The sequence below is a fragment of the Falco rusticolus genome, chromosome 11 (assembly GCF_015220075.1).
Source record: "Falco rusticolus isolate bFalRus1 chromosome 11, bFalRus1.pri, whole genome shotgun sequence".
Lineage (NCBI taxonomy): Eukaryota > Metazoa > Chordata > Aves > Falconiformes > Falconidae > Falco > Falco rusticolus.
This window is the reverse complement of record NC_051197.1, coordinates 7,024,899-7,048,803: the sequence shown is the minus strand read 5'-3', so window position 1 is coordinate 7,048,803 and position 23,905 is coordinate 7,024,899. Positions and strand designations below refer to the sequence as shown.

Below are 23,905 nucleotides of genomic sequence, written 5' to 3'. Positions count from 1 at the left end.
CTCCTGTGTGTCCCTTCGTCAGGTTTGTATACATGAATTTCATGTTAATGCACTGAATTTAGTATTTTGTACAGGTTCTCACGAAGGGTGCCTGCAGTCATCCATTTTTTCCTCCTTGGTCATTGTCAGTAGATACTACATCTCAGTCCAGTATATATACACTTCATATCCTCGTGTGTGGGCCACAACTGAGGAACTTTATGCATAAACTTTCACTTCTCTGGTTTGACTAAAATCATAATAAATTAGCTAATTCAAGCCAATCATTCTGCTTGTCTTGCGTGAATGGTTAAGAGTTTGCTGAGAAGTAAGAATGGCTGTACTGAATCAGACCAGAAATATAGCCCACTATAATTTCTGACCATTGATACTTTGGAAGAAATATGAAGATGCCCCAAACATCTGTTTACCCAGGATACTTTCCTAGATGAGAGTGATACTAATTTTTTTTTCCCAGCTCACGAATTTGAAGTGGTATGTCTGTACCTAAAGTTCTTGGTGGATAGTCTTTCATGAGCTTGTCCAGTTCCTTTTGAATCCTTGACAGCTTTTTTAGGATGGGTCAAGAATTTCTGTAGTTTACCTACATGTCATGTGGAATTAAATTTATTCCTTTTTATCTTATACATTGCTGTTTTGTTTTATAAGTCTTAGTTGCTTTTTTGTTGTTGTTTGTTTATTTTTAATGGAAGAAACAGCGAACAGCATCAAAGCACTCCTCCTGTTCATAGTGTTGCCCTACCACCTTCAGGCTTCATAGCTTAAAGAAGAGGACGTTCTATTTAACTGTCTCACGTGGAGAGACCCTTGTGACCTTTTAGACATCCATGTATCCTTCCTGTATGCTGCATTCTGATTGGCCTGTTAAAAAGCTTTCAAGATACAAGATCCTTCTTTGCTTTTATTTTTCTTTCCCCAGGTGCTTTTCTGACCCCTGCTAGTTTTGAGCTATTGCTTTCTTGGATCTCTTAAAACTGAGGGCTCATTTCTTTTATATTAACTTGGTGCTTATTTCTGCACTGTGAAGCTGAAACTTTTTTTAAATTACTGTTCTATATGCATACCTTCTATTTATATTGAATTTCAACTGCTTTACTGTCTGGGCACTCAGTGTTCAGACCTGTCTGCAGCTCTTGTACTCAGCCGTGGTCTTCAATGTCTGGATGAGTCAGCTTTTATCACCCCACTGTTTTATCTTCTTTTCCAAGGCATTAGTCTGGTGTTAAATAGGACGAATATGGCCTTGCTCCACTGTAAACTTCTTGAAATACAGTTTGGCCATATGAGTCAGGTTTCCTCTTGTGTATTATTGACTTCCACAAAGGATTGAAGTAGGTAGTTGTCTTTCAAATGAAAGCAGCGTTAGCTCTCTACAAAATAACATTTCCCCCCCAAAAATACAGTGCAGAAATAACTTTGGCATTTGTTCACTACTGAGAGAGAATATCCAAGTCTGAGACCCTGGCCTTCAGAGAAATCTCTAGGTTGGTACAGACCCAAGACTTTTAGGTTCAAGCACTTGCTGATATGATATTATAACAGAAAAATCCCAGATTAAATGTAGATGTTTAGTTCACTTATCAATTGTAGCTAGAGGGAGTAATAGAGAGATTAGCACAGCCTGCTTTCTCTGCTTGGAAGTAAAAGAACTATATAGTTTTGTATTTCTCCTTCTGCAGTATTTAGAAGGTGGAGTAAAGGACAAAGTTGTATATTTACCCCATCTACCAGTTAATGTCATATTTAGACATCTGTCTTGTGTTACTTCACTTTCAGCACTTTCTTTGTGTCATAACTTGCTGAGTATTTTTGAAGTATACTTTTTATAATTTTCTTTTTTCTGGGAGTGAGGTGTGGGTGGGGTCTTTTCTAAAAAATGCCATTTAGATTCTTCAGTCTTAGAATCTAGTAACTTTGAATAAATAAGTTCCACAGTGGACAGAAATAATGTGCCCTGTTCATCATGATGAGGAAGTAGGCAAAGCTGTTGTGATACGGAGCAGATTTTGACATTATCTTTAGGTTCTGTTACATTTTCTCTGCACAACTTAAAGCATTACCTAAGTTTGTACCATTTTAGAAGTATCTCTACAAAAGTTTGCTTTCTCAGTCTGTAATGCTGTCTTGACCAAGCAGCGTTAAGTATCTCTTCTCCAGCTAAAATTCTCTGTAACTTAGCCTTTCTTAGGAAGTTTGTGTTATTGCAATTCTGTTTTGTTAACCTGAGGGCAGAACTAGAAAGGTAGCTAGAGATGCAAAGAGGTGGCCGGTCACTGAACATAGCAAAGTTTACATTTTTGGTTTCAAAGGCCTTGTGAAAAGAAAAAAAAATCCTGATCCTCTAAGGAGAGGGTTTAGTGTTCTGAGACTGCCGGTTCACATAAGAGGAAATTTCAGCTTTAGACATAAAATGCTTGTTCTTTCTTCACAGACTCTGGTGAATACCCTTTGCAGCTATTGTTTTGTGGTTGGTTTGTTGTGGGTTTTTTTGAGGGGGTGGGTTGGTGGTTTTTTGTTTGTTTGTTTGGGATGGGGTCTTGGTTTTTTTTCTTACCATCTATGATAAATGTGTTAATACAGAGATACTGTTGGGTAGGCAGGTATATCTTTACTTTCTTTTGTAAAATTCATGTAACTTTTTCAGATATGAGTTTTCATAATAAAGAAAAAAGTAAAACATGTTTCCTTGCTGTAAGAAATGCAAATAGATTCATCAGAGTAGGAGCCAGTGAGCAGAGTGATGCCTGACTTGGCAGATCTGGCTTGCAGGGATTTGAGTGAATGCTTTGGTTTTGGAGCACAGATTTTATTTTTGAACTCGAGTTTTGTGTTTCAGTTCTGCTGCTTTGCCTAGTCAGAAATAGGTACAATGCAGTACATTACACTTACACTCTTTACACCATTTGTGTTTGCAGAAGTGATTGCTGTTTTTATTACAATTAGAGTCATTAGAAGAAATGCTGAGGGTCAGAACATGGCTCCTTTCCTTAAGAAAATGTGCTACTTCAAGAAATCTCTGTTCCTATCCTATGTTAATCAGGATAACAAATAGGAATTTGTCACGAAATGCTGAATTTGGGATGTTTGTGAGAGAGCTCTCTGTGGATAAATAAATGATGGCATATCTCTGGGCAGATGAGGTAGTCTAGGTGGAAGGCAGTTATTGCAGCTGTATGTATGGAGCTGACTTTACCTCTTGAATAACTTCATGGGGGTGTGTAACACTTGAGTGCCTGTTGCAGGTGCTCGTATCTGCAAGTGTTAGGGAATGGAGAATCTGGCAGGTGGCTTTATTTGTGTAAAGTCCTCCTAGTACAAGGTAATCTGGGATTCCTTTGGTAAGCAGCAGAGAGATTAGTTTGCTCAAGCGAGGAGGGTATGAACAGCTGAGTGTGGTTTGTGGCAGCTTGTTTAAGGAGCTATTCTTTTGAGCAATAGATCATTTCAGGATGCGGGAGGATGGGACAAAGGGACTTCACTCCCCTCTCACAATAGGAAAAATTTCAAATAATCACAAGGCTGGATTTGTCCATTTCCCATATGTCCAATTCATCAGAGGTCAGTTTAAACTGTTACCTCCTTGGGACAGGAAAAACATCACTTCCTGTTTTACAGAGCACTGGGCTGGATGTCAGCTCTTGTTAAACAGAAAAGAATAAGAATGCAATTAGCCTGGTGGATAAAAGGCAGGAAAAAGTCTCTTAACTATGAAAAATCAACACTTGAGGAAGCAAACCACATGTGGAGAACAAATGCTGGAAAAAAACCCCAACTGTTTGGAACAAATTCCTTTATTACTTAAATAGCGGCGTAATTTGTTGGAGTGACAGCATGAGCTGTTCTGTACCTTGTATCTCTAAGAAGAGTTCATTGCTAACTTAAAAGCAGATGGCTTTATATGGCCCTGGGTGGGTTCTCTGGGTAATGTTAGTTATATACTGTGATACAGGAACAGAAATATCCTAATAATGTTGCAGCAGGCTAAATGGAACATGGGTAGTATAAAATAAGTACAAAATATGCTGTCTGTATCCCATATTCCAGGTAGATTAAAAGCAGTCATGGATTGTTATTTTTATTTTTTTAAACAGTACATGTCCTCTGGGAGAACAGACATCTTAAAGTTCATTCAGATCAAGACACAGATGCCAACAGGCTTGTGGCCAGGCTCTGTTGTGCATTCTTAGGTTTGAAAAATACTTCCCTTCCTGTTTTGGAGACAAAACCCTCTTTTACTCTTTGTGTTTTGATTATTCATTTTTTGAAGCAAATGACGGCAAGTTATTTAAAAGAATTTTAATGGGCTTTTTTCTCTCCTTTCAAATAAAGGCACAGTTTCAGCACATAGCAGTGGACACTTCAGGAATGGCGGTATTTCTGCAGAGTCTTATTTAAATCAGATAAATAAAGATGAGAGTAGAGAATCTTTTACTACCCTTTAAGATACACCAAAAACTTTAAATTCCTGAATGCCTCATGCTTCACTTCATGCTGATCACAAGTGAGCTGATGCCTGTAGAACCACTGTTTTGGAGCTCATGTTTCAATAGTTCTGTTGTACCTTTTGTTCTCTGCCCTGTTGTTGCTTGACTGGGGTGTCTGTTACTTGAGTTTGTGATATCACATCTAAATTTAACCTATAATCTCTTTAGGAGAGTGACAATAGTTCCAAAGCCAGAGCTGAGTGGGTCTCACAGGTTTGAGCTACCCCTGTGCTATCCTGATCCTCAGTGATTCCACAAAGCAAGTGCAGCCTTGGTGTAATCTAGACAAAATTGTCCAGTTTTCTCAGTTACAGTAGTGGAATATAGTGTACTGCATACTGCAGCTTGGCCCTGGACGTGTCCTTATGCTGAGGTCTGCAAGAGTATCTTTGAAAAGTAAGAGCTCAGTTAGCAGTCTATCCTTGACCACCACTGCTTTTTGTCTGCTGGAGTCAGTGCAGAAGGTTTAGTCTTGCTGTCTGTCACAGCTGCCAGTTGTTCAATGAAGTACCCTAGCAGTTGTTTGCCCAGGGACCTGTTTCTCTGCCATCTACATGATCTGAAGAAGTGACCATACCAAAGTTTAAACTGAGTCTTCAGCTTCAGGTTTTAAACCTAAAAAATGTTTCTTCGTTTAGGCTGCAACCACCACTCACAGCTATCAGCAGGGAACACGCCAGAGTACAAAGATTCAGGTTTGACTGGAAATATTTCCTGCCGCTAATTCTGTGTTGCGAGTTCTGCAGTGGAAGTTCTTTCCTCTGAAAGCACCAGAAAGCTGTAGTGAACAGAAGCAGTGGTTCCCTGAGTCCATCTGCAGTGCTAGGGCACAGCCTTTGGCTTAGTGGTGGGTTGGAATGCCTTCAGGTAGGTTTGACTCCAGCTCTGGTTTTCCTGGGAATTTGTATGGGTTCCGATGATGGAAATGCAGCACTGGGCCTGGAGATAGGAGATTGTGAGTTTGGGATATATTGATGTAAGAGGATAAGGTGTGGAGGAAGTGAAAGCCTGGAAAAAACCCCAGCCTATATAGGTAATCTGTAGCATAGTGTAAGGCTGTGTTACCTCTGCACATGGGTTATCTGGTTTCTGGTACCGGCTCTGTCCTGCTGGATAGTCCTGGGTTGGCTATGACACTTGTGTCCCTCTGTTTCCCCACTAAAGGAGGCGTAATGCCCCTCTTTTTCATAATGTCTTGTAATACTTCTGAAAGCTATGTGACATACAACAAAAACACAGAAAAAAGGCAGTTTTGGGGAAGGGTGAATCCTGCTCTCCTCCTCTCCTTTGTCAGCTGTTCTGGCGTCAATAGTGAACCAGGTTATCAACCTACTTTTCCTCTTCCTCCTCTCTGCAGACTGGGGTAAGATGGAGTGGTCCCCCAATATAAGCACACTTTTTCTCTTTCTGAAAACTCTGCATAAATTACGTTGTATGGACTCAGAGTACTGAACTATAGAAAGGGTAGCAGGCAAATGCATCCTGGATCTCTGAATCACTAAGAAAAAACAGCCAGCTTTGGTTTTTTTTCTTATTTTTGTTTTAGTAAAAACACACTTCCCACACTTAACTTTTGCAGCTTACACGTGGCATTGGGGGGGGGGGGGATCAGTTCCAGTTGATATGAGCCCGGGAGAGGGAGGAAATAACTTAATTGCTTTAGACTTTAGTTCAGCTGGAGTTGAGAGGAAAGAATCAGTGTACCTTCTTTTGGAATTGAGCAAGAAGGTCGTGTTCTTGGTGAGGATAGATCCTCTGCAGATTTGTGGAGGTACTGTATGGAGCACTGTGGGGCATTCACAAAACAGGTGGCTTTATATTTAAAATAGTGACTTTCCTGTCAGTGGCAAAAAGCTGTGTTTCTTTCTTGGAGGTATTGCTGCACTTAGAGCATACTGTGTTATAAACAGCATGTTCCTCTCTTTTACTAATAGGGGGAAAAATAAGAAATGTGTCTGCGGGGCTAAATGTGACTAGGGCTGGAGTGGGTGTCTATGTGTGGTGGAGGGTTGTTTTCATGTTTAGTGGTGTAATATGAGGCTTAGAAGATAAAAAAAGAGATTGGGTAGATGGGGTGTTATATCAAATTTGGGGACTTTTGCCTCTAAGACATTTGTAGTTTCAGCCTATCTATCCCTGGTCCCTGAAGATCAGTTGATGGATTGAAATCCAGGGGGGAAGTTAAAAGGGGAGGGAGATGAAACGCAGGAAAAACTGCTGATCTGTCTGTTCCTGGATGATTTGAACCAGACCCCCAGAGAATGGGATGACATTCCCACCTGGAATTCAGTTTTTCTGTTGAATGTGACTAAAATTAAAGATCTAGGAACAGATAGTGCAGCTCTGGTGTCCTGCAACAAAATGCTAAAGCACACGCTGTCTCTGCTTCTGTCAATTCCAGCATGCTTTCTTTTGGCATATCTCATGGATCTTGCAAGCTGTTGACAAAAAGCAATGGGAGATTGTTTCTTCCCCAGGTTTTTATATTCAGACTATAGCTGCTTCCTCTTTCCTACTCACATTTTCCCATATGGTGACTTTGGAAAATTCCTCTCCGATTTCGTTGGGAAGTGCAGGAAACTCTCGTTGGTAGAGGGTTGCCTATTACTCTCTCTCGTTCTGCTGCTCACATCTGGAAAGGATCTGGCTTGGAAAGGAGAGACTCACTCTGAGCTCAGCGCATGTAACTGACATGGCATGAGCCGAGGGAGCCTGTGGGGGCAAGAGAAATGTTCCTCTCCATTCATCTGATTTCTGACAGCAAAGGTGAGTTTTTCAGCACTTCATTTTTTTTTTTTTTTTTTAAAGCTGGATTGTCGGACAACATCCAGCAGCCTGCCTTTCAGCTGCAGCTTTTAGAAAGATGTTCAGTGTAGGTAACAAACTCAGTTAACCTGTTGATTTTGAAGGAGAGGATGTTTTTCCATCTGTGTGTCTCCTGTGAGAATGTGTGTGGAGAAAAATAGGTACAGAGATGGGGTATTTTGAACATGATTCTGTTGTTTATTGAGGTAACTGTAACCACTGAGAAGCATACAGTAAGTGCTGAAACTTCAGTTTACTTCTTGAGACTGTGCCTTTTGTAGCACTCTGCCTCTGGTGCTGTGTGGCAGCAAAGTGCAGAAATCGGTAGTGGTTTTGTGTGGACTCAGAAAGATGCAACCATAGAAACCCCTGAGCTGATTTCAGTGTTAATTTCAGTCTTTGGGTGGAAGGACCTGATCCAAAACACACTGACAGTAAGGGGAAGAGGACTGACTCTTTCTAGTGGGTTTTGAGCTACTCCTTCAGTAAGGTTTCTTAATAAGGCTTTGGATCAGGCCCATGGGAATGAGTTGAAATGGAGTGAGTGAGTTCAGACTTTTCTTTGAACTAAAAGAAAATCAAAATCATGCCTGGTTTTACTGCCTGCGCTCCAGATGCAAGCAGATGTTTCTGTATCCAAAGTGTCTCCCTGTGGCACCAGAGCAGCGTTCACTTCAAAGGCATCGTAGCAGAAGCATGCATATTGATGACAACAGGGTGAGATTGCCTCACAAATTTTAGTGTGCAATAGATAAAATATTTCCTGTTAATTTTTTAACGTCTTTTCAGCTATATGTGTGGAAAAGTCAGTATGTTGCAAGTCTGTACAGCCCAAAACTAACCATGATGTTAACTGTGTGCTCTGGGAACAGTGTTGGTATTGCTACAGCAAGGCTGGTTGTGACCTGCATATTTTTTTCTTTAGTTTCTTTTGTAAGTATCTATAAGGGTAAGCTGATATATACGAAGAATATTTTGTTAGAGATCTGATATATCATACTTTCTGAGATTATTTTCTTTAAGATTTCTGAAATATTTTCTGAGATTAGATCACCAAATACTAAGGATTTTAGTAATCCACTGTTGGCATACTCACACGGCCAGTTTTGAATTCACTATTAATATCTAGCTGCCACATAAGGAACACTATCTGACCTCTGGAATGTTTTATAAAGGAGATTAATTTCATTATATTCAGCTTTTGCAGATACGGAAGCTGTGAAATAGTGGAGCAGGGAGAAGAGGGATCAAGCAAGCAATGTTAAATGCTTAAAATCATCCAGCATGTTGGTAGCAAAGACCAGGACTAAAGCAAAACCATCCATGTTTCAGGATGCTCTGTCCTGTAATCCCACCTTCTCCTGGTTTCTTCAAGTACAAGTCAGTGTTTACAGAAGTTATTTAAGATTTTCATGACTGTGGCTGAGAGCAGGATCCCTCCAATGCTTTTTTAGCACCCAAAGTCTGTGAGAGCCCCAGAGAATTCAGCTGGCATAAAGCTGCGAAGCCCTGTGGATGTAAACAGAGACGTGCCAGCTCTGACGGCTGCCAGTCTGGCTCTGGGACGTTCTTGTCCCAATGCAAAGCAGGAACCTGGGCCAGCAGAGGTGAACAGAGCGCTTGTTTCGTATTAAGGTCATGAATGCGTTGTGCTTTTTTGCCTTAGAAGATCTGCTTAAATAAGAATTTCTCATCGCTGTGAAATACTTGTGCCAATAGCCAAAAGGATAAAAGACAAGTAATTACAAGCCCGGACTGCAAATCGTTAGGTGCCAAATCAGAGAAGGGGACAGATAAGACCGAGGGGGCTGGATTAGGGCCAGCTGGCTGGTCCGGTAGATACTCCTGTTTGAGTTATTGTAACCTGCTGCCAGAAAGATAAAAGCTGAACGTTAGCCAGGCCTCTGAGGTTCAGATAGCACTGTCCAAAATCAATAGGAAGCCCATTTTGTTTTCAGTAGCCGTGAGCTTGCGTTACTGTTGGGTGCCGGTGAGGCAGCCCTCCGACAGGCACCCTGACAGCCACAGTCACTTCCCAGCACACCTGGTTTACGCTAATGAGCATTTTCTTCCCTCTGCAAAACTGGGGAACAGCATGACCAGCAGTTAGATAGGAATAACATTGCATCACCTCTTCTAGAAACCTCCGGGGTCATCTGGCGTTTCTCAATATGAAAAAGGCAATAAATAACCCGAGGAGCCCGGGACGGCGCGGGGGGATGCTGCCAGCCCGCCGGCTGCAGCCGGGGTCCCGCCGGCGCGGCTCCGTCTCGGCCCGCGCCCCAAAGGCGGCCGGGGGCAGCGGGAACGCGGGGCCGGGGGAGCGCGGGACTCGGCCGGGCCGGGCCCCCTCCCGCCGGGGCCTGACCGCCGCGCTCTCGCCTTGCAGGGGCGATGCCCGCCGGCGGCCGGGCCCTGCTGGCGCTGGGGCTCCTGGCGCTGGGCTGCGCCGCCGCCCGCCCGCCGCCGCCCGCCGGCAACGACTTCCCTGAGGGCGCTGCTCAGCGGCGGCGGCCGCCCGGCCCGGGCCCCGCCTGCCCCCGCGACTGCGGCTGCACACAGGAGGGCGTCGTGGACTGCGGCGGCATCGACCTGAAGGAGTTCCCGCTGCTGCTGCCCGAGCTGACCAACCACCTCTCCCTGCAGGTAAGGGAGCCGCGGCCGCCCCCAGCTCCCGCTCCGGGGCCGCCGGGCCGGGCCGGCGCCTGCCCGCTGCCTTCGGCGGCTTCGCGCCGGCAGCAGGAGGTGCCGCAGGCCCAAACGCGCCCGGTGCCGGCGTTAATTCCCACCCCACAGATCCAGGCAGGAAAACAGATAGGAAACGTGCGCTCCCGGCTCCAAGAGCAGAAATTTTGACCAAGCGCATTATTCTGTTTCTGCCTAAGGCCTTGTGTTTTGGGGTGTCTCTGGAAAGGATGGCCTAAATCACTTCATTAACAAGAGTTTTTGTGGCGGCACTCGCTACGTGTTAGTGTTGTAAACACAGCATACCAGTGCAGACACAGCCCCGACCAGTGTCCCCCAGCATCCCATCTCTCCCTGCAGCATGCAGACTGGGCCAGGAGCAGGTGTAATGTGGCCAACACCATCCCTCACTGTGAGCAGTGCCAGCGGCCGGGGTGTAACATGGCCATCGCCATCCCTCGCCGTGAGCGGTGCCTGCGGCCGGGGTGTAACATGGCCATTGCCATCCCTCGCCGTGAGCGGTGCCAGCGGCCAGGGTGTAACATGGCCATCGCCATCCCTCGCCGTGAGCGGTGCCAGCGGCCAGGGTGTAACATGGCCATCGCCATCCCTCGCCGTGAGCGGTGCCTGCGGCTGGGGTGTGACATGGCCGACGCCATCCCTCGCCGTGAGCGGTGCTAGGGGCTGTGGGGCTCGGATTGGGCCAGGAGCAGCCATAACATGGCTGATTCCACCCCTCACCATAAGCACTGCCCGTGGCCACGGGGCTGGTGTCGTGCCTGCAGCAAATAGTTCCCCTGCAGAGATGTCGTGTCTGCTCAGGATAAGGGCACGCAAGGACATGCAATTCAAACGTCAGGGAGAAGCAGCAGTCTGTCTTAGACTGCCAGCGGGTTTCAGTGCTCCTGAGTTAGTTGATCACTGTGCCCAGCGCTGGGGCAGGCACCCATCCCCTGCCTGTGCCCTGACACCTGAGAGTGTGGGTAGGGCTGGAGCACAGCAGCCCCGGCCATGTCTCCTCCTGAGCAGTGGCTGTAGTTCCAGGCTTTCAATGCCTCTTTGGCCCTTCACCAGCTGGGGTTTGTTATGGCTTCTATTTGCCAATTCTGTTCACTGGGTGAAGTGCAGATTTTATTCAGAGCTTTCCATCCAAGTGCAGCGTAGTTAGAAAAAACGTAATGTAAGCTGGCACCTTCCTCAGCAGATCTGTCCCAGGTGTGTGCTAGCTATGGCTCCTGCCTTTACTGCCAAAAGCAAAGAAGCTTTTTGGAGCAGCAGCTGTCACTTTCAGTGTATTGGCCTGGCTTCCAGCATGGTGGGTCCTTGACTGGTCCCTAGATGCTAAAACACTCAAATCAACCGTTAATGGTTAAAATGTTAGTCAGCATGTTAATGAAAATCTGATGGCAGTCACCCCCAACAGCAGAACCAGAGAAAGTTTGACTCTCCCTGCCCATGACAAGTTGTTTTTAAAACGACACTTGAATAACAGAAGCAGTAAACTTGGAAATCCACAGTGCCAACCTTGTAGCAAATGCTTCGCTGCAGCTACAAGGTTTGGCTGTGGCAGATGGATTGTAGGCCTTGCCAGGCGTAATCATACTCTTTGTGTGCTACCAGTGCATAAGCCAGTTATTTCTGGAGATGAGCACAAGCTACAAAACTTGGTTCAGGCCTTCAGATGCTGCTGGGTTTGGATGTCTTGGTTTTGAGATGTGAGTCTGGCTCATTACAGAGAGAACTCTTGACAATGATTTGGCATGGTGGGTTCATTTCCAAATTTTATTGCAGGTCACAGTCTTGGTTTATTGGGATCCTTCTTGGATTACTTTGCTGATGATTAATACTCTCCATTTTCTTAGAATAACCAGATAGAAGAAATCTTTCCAGAAGAGCTCGCTCGTCTTTACAGACTGGAAACTCTCAATTTGCAAAACAACAGGCTAACTTCAAAAGGTAAGCCAGCAGAGCCATGAAGTGGACAGAGCCTGTGCCTCCAGAACACCAGTTAACGCACTGAGACCAGTGACAGCTGATAAGGAAAGCCACAGAGTGATGAATTAACTTGGTTGGAGTAGTTAGCTATAAGCCTCACTCCTTTGGCCATCACACAGATCATGGAGGCACTTTATCATGCGAAACATAATACTCAGTTTGTAAGAATGCAGCCTTTCTGAACCAGTGGAGGAGACCTGGCAGCAGCATTGTGTACTGTGGCGTGAGATCTTCTTATCCAGGAAACTCCCTCTGGTCCCACAGGCACATCAATGCAGCACTTGAGAACCAGAAACATCTACACGCTGAATGATTTCCTTCTGACTGACCTTGTTTCTTAGTCCACTTGTTTAGTTCAGTCTAGTCAGTCAGTTGGTGCAGTTCAGTCCAGTTCAGTCCTTGTCAAATTTAGTATAATTACAAATATATATTGCAAATAAAACAACTTCTACCCTTCTAAAACCATTTTGATCTTCGTAGGTGGGTTTTGCTTGCTGAGTCATGTGCTTATTAGAGAAGCTTAAGGGGTTTGTAAAGGAAAGCAAAAGAGACAGAGGAACTGGAGTAAATAGTAAGAGGGGAGGATATGCAGTACAAAAGCTGCAGTTGTTAACTTGTACGTTACCCAGTTGCTCTGAATGCTGTTGCTATCCCTATTCCACTGAGAGAGAACAGCCTTTATTGAGAATGTGGGCATATGATGCGTGGGACCCAAACCACAGCACTCTTACATGGCACAAGGAGGGCTGTGCTTAATTGATTCAGACTTTGACATTATTACCTTTTGAGGCCTGATGTTTCTTCACAAGCTTCAGTGCAGCCCCGAGTTTCCAGTATGTTTTGACGTGGGAAATAGCTTCACCTTTGACTTACAGTTATCTAAGTGCCAGGTGAAAATGTTATTTGCAGCCTTTCCACTGTGACAGCAATTGTGCTTGTGTGATCAGCTGGATGTGGAGCGATTCAGCTGAAAATTAATAATTATTGGGGGAGGGTAAGCTCCGAGTTCAGCTCTCAGCTGGTTACTGCGTGGCTATCTGGATTGTGGGGTAGCAGAACAAGAGAAGGGTTATGACATGCAGATACTGGTGTTATTTTGCCAACATAGTGGTCATAGATCAGACTGATCATTAAACCGCCTCGGATTATGTCCTTCCAAGAAAAATGATTTTCAGATTCATGAGCAAACTACAAAAGAAGCTTTTCAGATAGCATGGTTGCTGCAAGCTCCGATAATTGGCTGTGCAGCAAGTCTACACAGCTCTGTACCTGAGCCTTGCCAGTGGGGTTGGCCACAAGCCTTGCATGCTTAGGATTTTTAATGGTCTTCCATTGCTCTTACCAGTCTATGTTTTTGTTTTGTTTTGTTTTTTAATTAAAAAAAAACCACCAAAGGCAACAATAGGTCTGAATTAGATCGTTTCAGTGGCAATGAAAAATATTTAAATCTTGCGTTAAAGGTACTGTCTGAGAGAGAAAGCTGCCTTCTGGTATTTTCACTGAGAGAGGCAATAAGGTGCCAATGTCACTGATCAGTTATTCCTGTTTTTAAGGGTTACCAGAGGAAGCATTTGAGCATCTGGAGAACCTGAATTACCTGTACCTGGCAAACAATAAGGTAAGAGGCTCAGAAGGCTTTCAGAGTTCTTTTCTAATTGAGTTCTGAAAGTTAAATAAGCAAGCCTTCAATTCTTTTAAAACATACACCCTACATAAAATTGTGCTAAAGTGATATTCCATTGCAGGTTCATCTAAGGTCAAGACAATCAGTATGCTAAAAAATTAGAGGGTACACATGCCGGTATATTTTGAACACTTACTTATTTGTGCAACTGGTGAAAGGTTTCCCTTATGTGTGTAGGGAGGTACAGAGAGCCCCTGCATTTATAAATTACCACTGTCTTCAGTAGGCTTTGGACCAGCTGCATGCAGATTTGGTAGCTGCCTGTATGCAAATAAGCTGTGTGGTAATGATGTGAAATGCTGCATATCTCATCAGATGAGGCTGGTTGAAAAATCTGTGAACAAACATGTCCTAAAACCTGTGTTTAAGCCATCAAGATCTGTGAAAAGCTATCCAGTTTTCCCTGGCTCCCATTCTTATCAGGTCTGATGGGGGCGGGGCAGGGATACCCACACAGAGTGAAACTGCGATTTAGCAATTTATCCTTTTAGCTGCTCCGGTAGGAGTTTAATTTTTTTTTAACGGAGAAGGTCCTAGGTGCTTTCCTATTAATGATCCAAGTTGGATGTCATGACAGAAGCACATCTTTCCTGCCAAGGCTAGGAAATAACTTCTCACATATCCTTACCTCTGGGTGGTTCCCATTATGTCTGTCTTTATCCCCAGCGATTGTCCACAAATACTTCCTACAGAAGAAACTGGGATGCCACAGAAAAGTATAAGTTAAAACATCAGGCAGAGCTTCTTTTGTCTACAAAAACCCTGCCCTTCCATCCCTCCCTCTCTCTCTTTATATAGATACATTTATATACATGTCTGTATATATTTTTTATTATCCTCTTAAAATCTGTGACCTTTTGATGTTTTGTTTATATACATGTGGCCACATTCAGGTTTCAGTTAGGCCAAGACACATCCAGAATCACTCCATAGATTTCTGTATGGAGTGATTGAGAATAGAACCCATTCCTTAGTACAGTAACATTGTGTTCTTTTCTCCCTTTCAAGCACCATTTCCATATAACAGTCTTGGCAGTTAATAACTCCATAAAAAGGAACAAGCCAGACTGTGACTAATATTCCAGAACTTTGCACTCCAATTTTCCCTGTGTGACAAAACAAAGTGTTTGGTTTTTCTGGCTTTACTGCAGAGAGGAAAGGATCCCAAAAGAAAATGCAAACGTCAGCGAATGTCAGAACTAGTTATAGTGAGAAGTTGTGGACCTACAAAAATAACACATTTCTTTATAAATCACAAGCCAGGACAAACCAGATTGGCTTCAGATTGCATCCACTCTACAGCAGGAAACACTGCAGATCAAGTAACTCTGGTATCTGGAGGAGAGCAGGGATTTGCTGGTAGTTTGCTCCTTGTTTTATGGATTATCTTAATGCTGCTTTATCTTCAATTGTGATCCCATCAGACATAGCTAAATTGTCTTTTGTTAAACTGGCATAGCTGGTGGGAGAAAAGAAATCATAAGAGACTATTATCCTTCTGTGGCTTATGAGTAAAAAGTACTTCAAGTAAAGAATGGATGCTGTAGTTTCCTTTTCAATTTTTCACCTCACTCTCATAATTTGTATCTATCACATGTTGTAACAGAAATCTCTTCCACCAAACTGTAGTCTGTGTCCTGAGCTGTCATTACTATTTACTGGTAAGCTGATGATTTGGGTGACAGAAGGTTTTACATTCCTCAGTATCTCCAAAGTGAAATGGGATTCACCTGCATCCAGTACTTCTGTTTATATCAAAGCTTGTTATAAGCAAGGAAACTTGTTCCAAATCTAGTAATAACTTTTGTATAATCCTGCTGAATTCATTGGTTAACTCATTAGTTAACAGTGGAGAAACACTATCTGCCATATGGAAAGGCAGATCCAGCAGTAAAGCTGCAAAAAAATTGCACCTGGAGAAATGCAAATTGCTACTTATTAGGCAATATACCAGTCAAACCTACTCAGTCAACTTTATTTGTGCTAGCACAACAATCTAGCGTTAATCCTTCAAGCAGTCAACCAGTGAAGATCAGTTAGTCTCATGACTTAAGTGCTGAAATGCCAAAGCAAATTCCTGAGCAAGTGAAAACTCTTTTTGGATGAAACTTCTCTTTCTCTTTCCCCTTTCTTGTGGTTCTGATATTTCTCATTTCACATATCTGAGCCATGCCCTTTGTTTTGTGTAAAAGTTATGACCTAACAGACCGTGTTTCTGGAGGAAAGCTTTAATGTGCCACTGTGTATGAAAGTGATTAAGTCTGTTTCCTGTGTTTGAATTCTCAATATTATGTCACGGTAGAGTCTTACTACTTCCTGAGGCACTGTCAGACCTTCCTAGTTGGAGATGAGTGCCTTATCCACTTCCCTGAAATCATCTCTCCCAGATCAGGAGGTGAGAGATTACTGGTAAGGCCAAGAGCAGTACTGTGGCAACTGTAGTAATGCGTAGGATGCCTGTTTCCATGGCTTACATACTGTCTGGAAGTACTGATAGGAATGTGATTTGCGGGAGAGATCTTTCTTGTGTTTGTGGCCATTAAGTGTTTAAGACAGCTTAAGGATGGAGGGTTTGCCACAGGTGAAAATGAAAACCTGAAAATAATGTACTTTTATCTTTCAAAAATAGGACTGTATTATGAGTCCAGTAAATGACAAGTTCATGGATATAGTCCGTCAATGCACACTTGTCAAACTAGTAAAGAGAGTTCTAGGCAAACTTTAGGTAAATATGTAGTTGAAGGCTCAGGTTAGGTAGTTCTCCAATAAAGTGTCTGTTCTCTCACACGTTGTTCATCTTTTAGATATTTTTTGTTTTACACTATTATTAATAACCAATTGCAGTTTATGGTAGTAAAAATTTGAAAAATCATTTTCTCATCCTGTGAGTCTTGCTGTGCCTTGCTGGCTGTAAGGACTGTATCACACAACAGCGCTGTGAGGAAGAAGCTTTACAGATTCAAAAAAGTTCAGGCAGGTCAGAAGGCAGATCTCTTCCATTGCCCAAGTTTCCCATCCTGATCTCAAAGCTTTAGATGACAAAGAATTCACTGTCTCCCTAGAAAAGATGTTCTCTCCAGAGCCCCTCAGTGTGTACATAAAATACTGTTAAGAGTGGTTTCATTAGTGCTGTATTTGACATCTGTAGCCACTGCGATTGCACCTGCCTACTGCAATTCATTATAGTCTTCTGCTTATGTACTCAAGGGTCGTATCTACTACAGCATCTGTTACCCAAGGGTTTAATCTTGATGCATAAATCTGGGTTTATGCTTTCCAGAAGACTGTTCTCCAGCCTGTATTATAACCCGTATTCCTGGTTTCTAGCTGAATGGCTTTGCTATTAGCACCCGCAGTGAATCTAGCTGTTGTATTTTCTGGATGCTCTGTAAAACTGAGCTTTTTTGATCACTAGTTTTTACTCCACCAATTTTTGTTCAGATGCGGATGTTCCTAGCATTATTTTTTTAAACCGCTGGTGAAAATCGCAATAGACCAGGCGCAAACACATCGAATCCCATACCTCTCATCAACTACAAAGTTTTTGAGACAGGACCTTTCTATATTTTGTTTCTGATACATCGCTTGTTTAATGAACAAAATATCACTGTACAGTAGGTCTTTGCTTTGAAGTCCCATTTGATATTCCATGGCTCAGAAGCATCCCTGTCCTTTGGGAACCTGAATCCTCCATTGAAAAGATCATTGTAAATGTATGCAATATTGGAGCAGACATATGAAGTGACACTTCCCCCCCGCATTTTACTTTCATAAGAGAGTAAGTAGTAGGCCACTGTGAGGTGGGTTGGATTTTTTTGGCACAGCAGACTGGGGAGTTAGGAACAACAAGAAACAAAGTGTTTGCTCTCTGAATAACAATTTGTGACTTCTTCTATCAAAAAGAGACAGGACTCTTCCAACCAAAACAAACATTCACATATCTCTAAGCAAAAGTCTGTCTCCTTCCTGGAGAGATTAGTGAGTGAGGACAATTTGTTTTTGTTCATGTAAGCTGTATTGAGTTTAATTTATTTTTGCCTGTTTAGCGAAAATAAAGTTGCAAGTGTTGTGTTGCTGGTCTAATAATTGATTAAAACATTGTTGCATTTAATTGTATATTTCTTTTACAGCTAACAGTGGCTCCGAAATTCCTACCAAATACCTTGATCAGTGCAGATTTTGCAGCCAATTATCTCACCAAGATATATGGGCTCACATTTGGACAGAAACCAAACTTGAGGTGATGGATTGGGAAGTAAAACAATAAGTGTTCTGCCACTGGTTGGGTGCAGTTGGTGGGTGATAAGAAACTATCTGGCTAAACCACGTTATTGCCTACATATGTTTTTTGGAAAGAAGCTGACTGTTTGTTATTCTCAGCATGAAAGATCAAATAATCTCTCAGACAAACACATTCCAAGGGCTTTTACTAGCTGCCAGACACATACATAGATAAAAATTAAATTGTCTCCATTTTATTTGTTATGAGTTGAAAAGAACAACTTTGGTTTCTTAAAATGGAGACTAACTGTTCAGAAATCTCTAGTTTTGTTGTAGTCCATTAATTTAAATAAATAGAATCAGGTTAAGAGTATAGCACTCAGCATAGCTGAATATAATTTAACTATATCAAAGCTAAACCTTTAGCACCTTCAGAAGTGGTTCATACCCTCAGATCTGGTTTCACAGGTCTCTGCTAGTTTCAGGTTGTGATTTTCTCAGCTGCATCCAGTGCAGCACATTGGCCCATCTCAAATTCAGATGCACATAGATCACCTCCTATGGGAGGTGATTTTCCAAAGGCATTTTGAGTAATCTGTGTGGGCACTGCAGCATCTAAATCCTGCAAAGACATCTCAAACTCCTGGTAGCGATCTATGCGCCCAAGCATTTGGAAGTTTGGAAGTAGTTAATAATAGCTGACCCAGTTGAACTCCCAGAGCCCAGTCTTGTGATGAACTGGAGAACTCCCTATTCCCACTCTGTACTTCCTAGGCCTTTAGTCTCATAGGGTCTTGGTAGCTGAAAAGGCTGAGTCACTCACTGATTTCTGGCAGTATCAAATCATGAAAGAAGCTAGATTTATGTATGTGTTCTTCTTTAACCTGAGTTGCAGAAGCTGCTGTATTTTGATTTCATATTAAAATTCCTGTACTTTTCTGAAGTGACTTTCACACTTTCCTATACCAGCACTCGTTTTAATCAGAACAGTAACCCATTGATTTCCAAGATTGCTGATATAAAATCCTAACACAGTTGTTTCAGTTTGTTTATTTGCCCTCAGCAGAGTTCATCAGTCTCAGACTGATTATTTGGAAAGCAAGGTTTTCAGAAAGGCAAATATTTGTGAGCTAAAAGTACAGCTGACCATGCAGGGTGAACAATATTTTCAGTGTGGCTCTGAACTCCCTGGAGTGTGTGAGCACACAATTGTGTTTCCACACTGAGCCTTTTCTTCCTTCCAGAAGGATGTTGCCAAGTTCCCTGCAACTGGTAGAGAATCCAAGAACAAGTTAAGAAAGTGCACTTTGACACTGTGCTCTTTTGCAGCTTTAACCTGTCTCTACAGTTTTAGTTGCCTGCTGCATATTGGGGTAAACATGGGAAAGGAAGAGGCAGTCAAAGTCAATAAAATCCTGTAATTTATTTTGTTAAAAAGAAGTCAAATGAATTCATTTAGCAGTTAAGCCAATGAAAAGCAGAATAACTTCACAGGGGTCTATTGTTTTGTACGGAATTAAAACCTGTGTAAAAAAGAATAAATCCGTTTTTAAAAATCTGACTGGAGAAACATTTCTGTGAGTATTAAAGGTTAAAAGTAAGAAGAGCAAAGAGAAAATAAGAAGCTCTCTTTCTCTTGATCCCAACAGTTCAATAAAAACCAAAACTCTTCCAGTCTGAGTAAATCTGCTGTCTTTCTGTCAATATTCTATGCCTTTCTGAGTTCTAGGAGTAAGAGAAAAACTGTTTCCTGGGTATTTCCAGCCTTCATGAGGGGCAGAAAGAATGGAGGGGTGAGAGACAGCCCTTTCTATAAAGATCTACAGGTTGATTTTTTTCAAGCCCAAGAAGCCCAGATTTAATTCCAAATAGAAGTTAAAATTGGGGGCATATCTATTTAATCAGAGATTAGTTTTAACCCTCTTGAGTGAGGCCACCGCGCTGCCATTCTTTGTTGCAAAGCACTGCACAATCCCAGACTTGCACTTTGTTTCTTTTTAAGAAGATAAGGCTACTTGTGAAATTTGTATTCACATCCAGGTCTGGAATTTCAATAGGCGTAAATTTCAGAGAGTATTTGGACCAGCCATTTGGTTTTGCATCTATGCCCCTTGCTAAATTAAAGGGCACATTTTAAAAGCAAATCTAATTACCTCAGGAAAAGAAGAAAAGATTGAAATACAGTTTTCAAAGAGCTTTCTCTTGGTAAACAAAAAGCCTCAGATCTCACTATCTGTTTTACTTCATCTTTTTCCTCCTTCCAATAGATCTGTATATCTTCATAACAACAAACTTTCAGATGCTGGGTTACCTGATAATATGTTCAATGGCTCTGATAATGTGGAGATACTCATCATGTCCAGCAATTTCTTGAAGTATGTTCCAAAGAATCTCCCTCCAGCACTATATAAATTACACTTAAAGGTAATGACAGCAAGGTTTTGTATTCCTTTACAATTGTGACAAAGTACCGTGTTTGTATGGGATTCAAACCATACAGCCAAGGCATTTCATTGTGCTTGGAAACATTCCCAGGCCCATTGTCTCATTTGCTACATCCTCAACAGTAGCTGTCTCCCGTGTCCTTACTTTTTTGTTCGTAAGTAGTAACAGTGTGTTTTTGCAAAACACAAAAATGCTCACAGGGGACAAAAATGCTTTTCTGTGTTTTCAGGGGAATGTATTGCAGATGCCTGTGTGGTAGCATTGTTGGTCTCTTCCTTGCATATAGTGATACTAACGCGTACTAGTACAGGAAGGTAGATCATTCTCCATGGCTATCCGGTGACTGGCCTCACAGTTAAGTTTGCCACGACCATGCTCTTTCCCCTGACAGCTGCTCACCCGCTACGTACTAGCTTTGTTCGCTAACCGATTTCACATAGACTACTGTTTCCTAGCATCAGTGATTTTTGTTTGCTACTGAACTGGCAATTCAGACAACAGAGGAAGTTTGGATCAGTGGGTCTTTACTGCTACAACTCCTCCAGCAATAGTGCAATAGCAGAAGCTGTGGTATTAACTAGTCTCCAGCATTTTGAATTCTGTGTCATCTGATTTTGATAAAAATGCTTCATCATGTCTGTGCTAGAGATCCCGGTCTTGTTAACAATGGGAGAGCTGCAGCAGTGGGGAGTCGTGGTTCTGCTTGCTCCTGGTGTTGACAGCTCCTTGGACCTGGGTAGACTGGAGTCTGTTATCAGCCCCTGGACTTAGGCAGTTCTGTGTTGCCTCCCAGCTTTCTTTTCCCTTGAACATTTCACCACTAATTCCCATTAAAGTCTTCTGGAAAACAGGCTTTTTCAGCTTGAAGATAAGTAAAGGCAGTCTGATCTTTCAAACTGCTGGACTTTCTCTGCAAAGTGTGAAGTTACTAGTCCCCTGAATTTTATGGCCATTTATTGTAATCATTAGTTCCCAAAGGGGTCTCAGACTGCAAGGACTACACTTTGAACTCCTGTCCTTCCCTGCTGTCACCGGTTGTGTTAAGGGTGGAGGAGCTGAAGAGGGAAATGCACATTTTTTTTTCAAGTGCACTGCCTCTCAGTAGTAACATTTACCTTTATATTTTGACTGGGGAAAAAACAGGACAGTGAGAAATGAGAGACAGCCAATGGTGGACCAAAAGTGTCTAAAAGGTGTACCTTAGATGGGACAAATCCTTTTTTTTTTTTTTTTTTTTTTTCCTTTCACTATTCATTGAGACACTCAGCCACATCTGTCTTTGGTGATATCCACTTTATATTAGTTGTCACATGAATCTACTCCAGTCTGTCCGTCATGTTATTGTATAGACATGGATTCTGGGAAGTTTAACAAATTCAGTGTCAGTGTTCTATACATCCTTTCATAATTCCTGGTGTTTTATCCTTTTCTAATTCCTAGAGTTCTGATATGAAATTTCTAAGTGGGATTTAGTTTTATATTTTTTTGTGTGTCTGCCTGCAGGCCACTCCAAAGTGACACTAAGGCAATAGGAATAATTATTTTGGAATCTACATTGCAGGAACTAACTGTACCTTTTGGAATGCTATTAATGATAGAAGGATGGCTCGTTCCCAGCTTCCAACCTAATTCTTTATGATGAAATCTGTCTTAGAAAATCCAGAAGTTTTGAGCAAGCTCCAGAGGTAGTTGCCTAGGTTACATTATACATTTGTACATAGGTGGAAGGACTACAAGTACAGAATAAAACTGTCTGGGGGGCAGGGACTAAATTCTAACTCCTTAGCCCAAAGATTCCATGAGGAATCAATAAAAATAGGTTGTAATATTTCAGTCTAGCATTAGTATTTATTTCTTAATTATAAGCCCCCTGAAATATCTTATGTCTAGCCCTTTTGAAGTTTCACTGCCTGGTGTTAGTTGAGCAGAACCTGAATGTCCTGTGTTGTTTCATGCCAAATAACGTGCTTTGTGCTTCTGGTGACTCTAGAACAACAAGCTAGAGAAGATTCCCAAAGGAGCCTTCAGTGAACTTACAGGTCTGCGGGAGCTGTATTTACAGAATAACTACTTGACTAATGAAGGAATGGACAATGAAACTTTCTGGTGAGACTGAGATCTGTAGTTTGTACCTTTGTGTCTGTCTATCTCTTCTGGTACAGTAGTACATCTGCTGAATAAAGTAAATCTTAAAAAGTACATTTAGTAAAACCTGCATGACGATATGCATGTCTCTGCTAAGTCTATGTGAAAAGGCTTAGATTCAGATGCTGCCATTTGAAAGCAAAGGTCTGGGTGAGCAGTTTGAATTCACACTGCAGAATACTTTTATACAAAAGACACAACACTGAACATCAGACTGCATCGCTCCCTGATTGCCACAGACCCGACTGCACCAGGTACTAAGTGCCTTCTGGGAAAAGGCCACGTAGAACAATGTTGAAAGCTGGTCTCTGTTCTTCCGAACCAGTCAAAAGTGAGGTTCCTTGGGACTTCCCAGTTCAAGGGCAGTTCACTGGAAGTTTAGGCCAGACCTTCGTCTTTGCTAAAGCCACTTCTGTGTTTCCGTGAAGGTGACTTGAAAGCAGCCACAGATACACAGTTGTGAATTCATCTGGCACAGCTATACCTCAGGGCAGATGGTTGTTGGAGTAGGCAGGGATGCAATGGTGCTGTTCAATAGCCAGATGGCTGCAAAAGCTTTGCTATGAACTGGTGCAGCAAAAATAGCCTTTGGCTGTCCTAAATTTAGCCTGGGACTTAGCACTTCAAAAAGTTAACATTTGTGTCTCTGCTTGCACTGAGTGCTGCCCTTGTTCTACCTGAAAATTTAGATCACATAATCTGTCCTGCCCATAGCTTAATTCTGTAACCTTTTCTGACCTCCGTACATGAAAATGTATCAAACTGTGCTTTACTTTTCCACTTCCCAGTTCCAGAAACCTCCCTTAGTAATTTACCTTAGCCGTGTTGTGTCCACCTCCAGGTTATGTTGGACATACCATTTCCGTTAAGATTCTGGTGAACAGAGTACAGTGGCTGTAGCTGAGGCACAAGTCATAGCAGAAGGGGTGGGTATTGCTCCTTGCTCTCATGGTACTGTCTGTACAGCACAGCACAGTGCTATTGAGATGTACCCAAACTGGGGAAACGTTACAACTTGCATCAATGAAGTGCTTTACCCGTAGAGTATATTTGCTCATTCAGAGCATTCTTGGATAGCTGTGAATGGCAGTGTAGTAACCAGTAAGTAATGTCTGTAATGCATTAGTTCTCGCATTTCCTGAAAACTTCTAGTCATCTGCAGTGGGTTATGTAGTGCCATGCAGATCAAAAGTCTCATTTGAATGAGAAACTGACTTGAAATACAAGGGAATACAAGGCTTCTCAGTCCTGGCATATAATGCCATTGATCCACATCCAGTTGGTATAAATGGCTGGTCTAAGGATTTATTTTAGCCTCAACTGAGTCCGTGGAATCCAGATTCAGTAGCTTACACAAAGCAGCTCTAGCCCTGAGTCGCTTCCATAATGCTGGAGGGTCAGGAGAAGTTCACTGCCTTAGTCTAGGACACTGAATTAGCAT

The 23,905-nt window shown here is 42.4% G+C and overlaps 1 protein-coding gene across 3 annotated transcripts in view; it reads left to right on the top strand.

Annotated features, from left to right (window-relative positions):
* Positions 1-128: 128 nt before the first annotated feature.
* Positions 129-23,905, top strand: part of PODN (podocan) — a 33,142-nt gene continuing 9,365 nt past the window's right edge. The window contains exons 1-8 of one of the 3 annotated variants that reach the window (XM_037404543.1): positions 6,149-6,255; positions 6,962-7,250; positions 9,679-9,935; positions 11,837-11,930; positions 13,523-13,587; positions 17,784-17,893; positions 20,142-20,298; positions 22,310-22,425. In XM_037404543.1, coding sequence (XP_037260440.1) covers positions 7,214-7,250; positions 9,679-9,935; positions 11,837-11,930; positions 13,523-13,587; positions 17,784-17,893; positions 20,142-20,298; positions 22,310-22,425 — 836 coding nt within the window. In that variant the 5' untranslated portion in view covers positions 6,149-6,255; positions 6,962-7,213. Of the gene's footprint in view, positions 7,251-9,678; positions 9,936-11,836; positions 11,931-13,522; positions 13,588-17,783; positions 17,894-20,141; positions 20,299-22,309; positions 22,426-23,905 lie in introns of all 3 variants that reach the window. The other 2 variants (XM_037404542.1, XM_037404544.1) reach the window with 2 other exon arrangements.